The 2,732-nt window shown below is 30.5% G+C and overlaps 1 protein-coding gene across 1 annotated transcript; it reads left to right on the plus strand.

Annotated features, from left to right (window-relative positions):
- On the plus strand, positions 1–866 carry LOC120197534 (bZIP transcription factor 44-like). The gene has a single exon (XM_039199036.1). The coding sequence runs from the start codon at positions 330–332 to the stop codon at positions 792–794; it is 465 nt and encodes a 154-aa protein (XP_039054967.1). The 5' UTR covers positions 1–329; the 3' UTR covers positions 795–866.
- The last annotated feature ends 1,866 nt before the right edge of the window (positions 867–2,732 follow it).

The raw sequence follows: 2,732 nt of genomic DNA on the forward strand, positions 1-2,732 counted from the left end.
CCCCTTCTCTTCCTCTTTGTTTGCTTTGTGTTTTTTCCTATAAAAAAATATTGATGCTCAACCTCTTTGTCTTGATGTTTGAGATTCATGTCTGCAATTCTCAGTGAAATCTTCCTTTCTGGGTTTATGATCAATTCCACATTCATTCGCAGGACCCATCTCGTTCAATCTTTCTCAGTTGTTTTCCTCTACTGGTTGTATTACGTCTCATAAGTTCAGCAAATCATCCATTTTTTTCTCTTTATTAAAATCATAGTAATAATAATAATAATAATAAATAATCTGTCTTGTTTTTTTTATTGTTTCTGAAAAAAAAATCTGCAAATTCCATGGCTTCTTCAAGTGGGACATCATCAGGTTCATCGACAACGACAACCGTAACTCAAAACTCCGGCTCGGCGGAGGAAGACCATCTGCAGGCGGTAATCGACGAACGGAAACGGAAACGAATGGTGTCGAACCGAGAATCGGCTAGGAGATCGAGGATGAGAAAACAGAAGCATTGGGACGATTTAATGACTCAGGCGACTCAGCTGAGGAAACAGAATCACGACATCACCAGCAACATAAACTTCACGGCGCAACATCTGTTGAACATCGAGGCCGACAACTCGGTGCTCCGAGCTCAACTCAACGAGCTCGGTCAGAGGTTGGAGTCATTGAATGAGATCATCGGGTTCTTGAACGATGACGACGATCACGAACCGGCGGTTGATAGCTTCCTTAACCCTTTGAATTTGGCCTACTTGAATCAGCCTATCATGGCCTCTGCAGATAACATGTTCCAGTATTAATTTCCATGTGCTTAATTTCTAGGATTTTTAATCTCAATATATAATTATATATTATGAAATAAATATGAGATTCATAAGCTTTGTTATGGCCTATGCAATTGATTGATGGATCCATGAAAATATCAAACAATTTAAGAAATTTTATGTTTTTTTTGCTTAATTTTGTTTTCTTAAATATAATATTATATCTAATTTATTAATAGATTAATTTAGAATAAGTATGATAGAAAATCATATGGTATTTGACAAGTACTTCATAGTAGGGCTGTAAATGAGATGAGACAGATCGTGAGCTACTCGAGATTGATTCGATCAATGCTCGATAAATACTCGGATCGAATGGACTCGACTCGAGCTCGAGCTCGACTCGAATTCTTAACGAGCCGAAACGAGCTACTTGATACTCGACTCGAAAAGCTCGTGAGCAGCTCGAAAATATAATATATAAGATTATATTTTTTTAAAAAAAATATTAAAAATATTAATATTTATGTATTGATTTTTTTAAAGAGAATACATTAATATTTTCATGCATTTAAGGTTCATGTTCGAGTTTGAAGCTTCAATCGAGTTAAATTTAAGAATTTTTTTCTTCATTTCGAGCATTTTCGAGCTGCTCACGAGCTTCAGTTCAGGATTTTGAGTTCGAGTCGAGCTTGAAAATTTTAAACTCGCGAGTTTTCGAGTCGAGTCGAGCTCAATTTTAGAGTTTTCGAGTCGAGTCAAGCTCAGCAATACTCGAACTCGACTCGGCTCGTTTACACTCCTACTTCAGAGTCCCTCAAAACCTTCGTAGCGTTGTGTACTTCGAAAAACTACGACCTTTTAATATAACGACGAGTAAGTTCACATAATTTATAATTTAATATTGATAATTAAATTTATTTAGTTTATCAACTTAAAAATAATAATGTAATCTTAGATTTAACACTAATACTAAAATTCTATATATAAACTATCATACAAAATTAAAGAAGTGCCCATTTTTTCACCTTCTTCTTGAATTCTCTTCTCTTATATATTGGATAAATCAGACACCGTTGATCATTTATAAATCTATCGTGGACGGTGGGCCATCTACTAATATTATTCGTCTATATCAAAATAATGATTTGCAATAGCAACTATAACCCTAATATTACCATCAATAATATTTAATTTAGTAATAGATTAATCTTACAATTTTATTATAACAAATTATTATATAAATGATAATTTATTTAACTTATAATATCACGCTTTAAACTAACAACCTTATTTAAATTTGTATTTCACGAGTTTCAATCATTCAAGATATTTTTTAAACTTTTTTAAAATATTAAATGTATTTTAATTTAAAGCTTAAATAGTTTTTATAAAATGTGTTGTGATTATAAATCTATTGACTAATAATTATTTTAGAAAAAGGGGGGACATCCCATCGGATTGGAACACAGAAAAAGAATGATAAAAGTGGGGGAAATATAATTTAAATTTTAAAAAGTTGGTTTACAAAGAAAAAATAAGAGTAAAAATGTAAAGGAAAAGCTAACAAAAGTAATTAAAGATATATTTCAAGAAAATAATAAATAAATAAATCCATGAAAGTATTAGGATTGATTCTATAATTTAGAGAATTAGGATCTGTTTATAGTATTGTATTTATTAAATATTGATTTTAAAAAGTATTTTTTATTTATAAATTGCGTTGTTATTGTGACTATCGTATCTTTAGGCCGGGATAGAAATACATACATTTTCTCTACAAATATGTTTGTAGTTTTATTTTGGATAAATTACACCCCATTATCAGTTAATTATGATATATTTTAATTTAATCATTTTTTAAAATTTTATCAATCATATTACTTAGTAATTTAAATAATATCAATCTAGTCATTCGTCGTTAACATTTGACAAATGAATAGATATGGTAATTAACAAAATTAGTATAATTAT

This window comes from Hibiscus syriacus, unplaced genomic scaffold (assembly GCF_006381635.1).
Source record: "Hibiscus syriacus cultivar Baekdansim isolate YM2019G1 unplaced genomic scaffold, ASM638163v2 tig00117048_pilon, whole genome shotgun sequence".
Lineage (NCBI taxonomy): Eukaryota > Viridiplantae > Streptophyta > Magnoliopsida > Malvales > Malvaceae > Hibiscus > Hibiscus syriacus.

Excerpts from the sequence above, each read along its gene's own strand:
- LOC120197534 (XM_039199036.1), top strand. The coding sequence starts at position 330 with ATGGCTTCTTCAAGTGGGACATCATCAGGTTCATCGACAACGACAACC.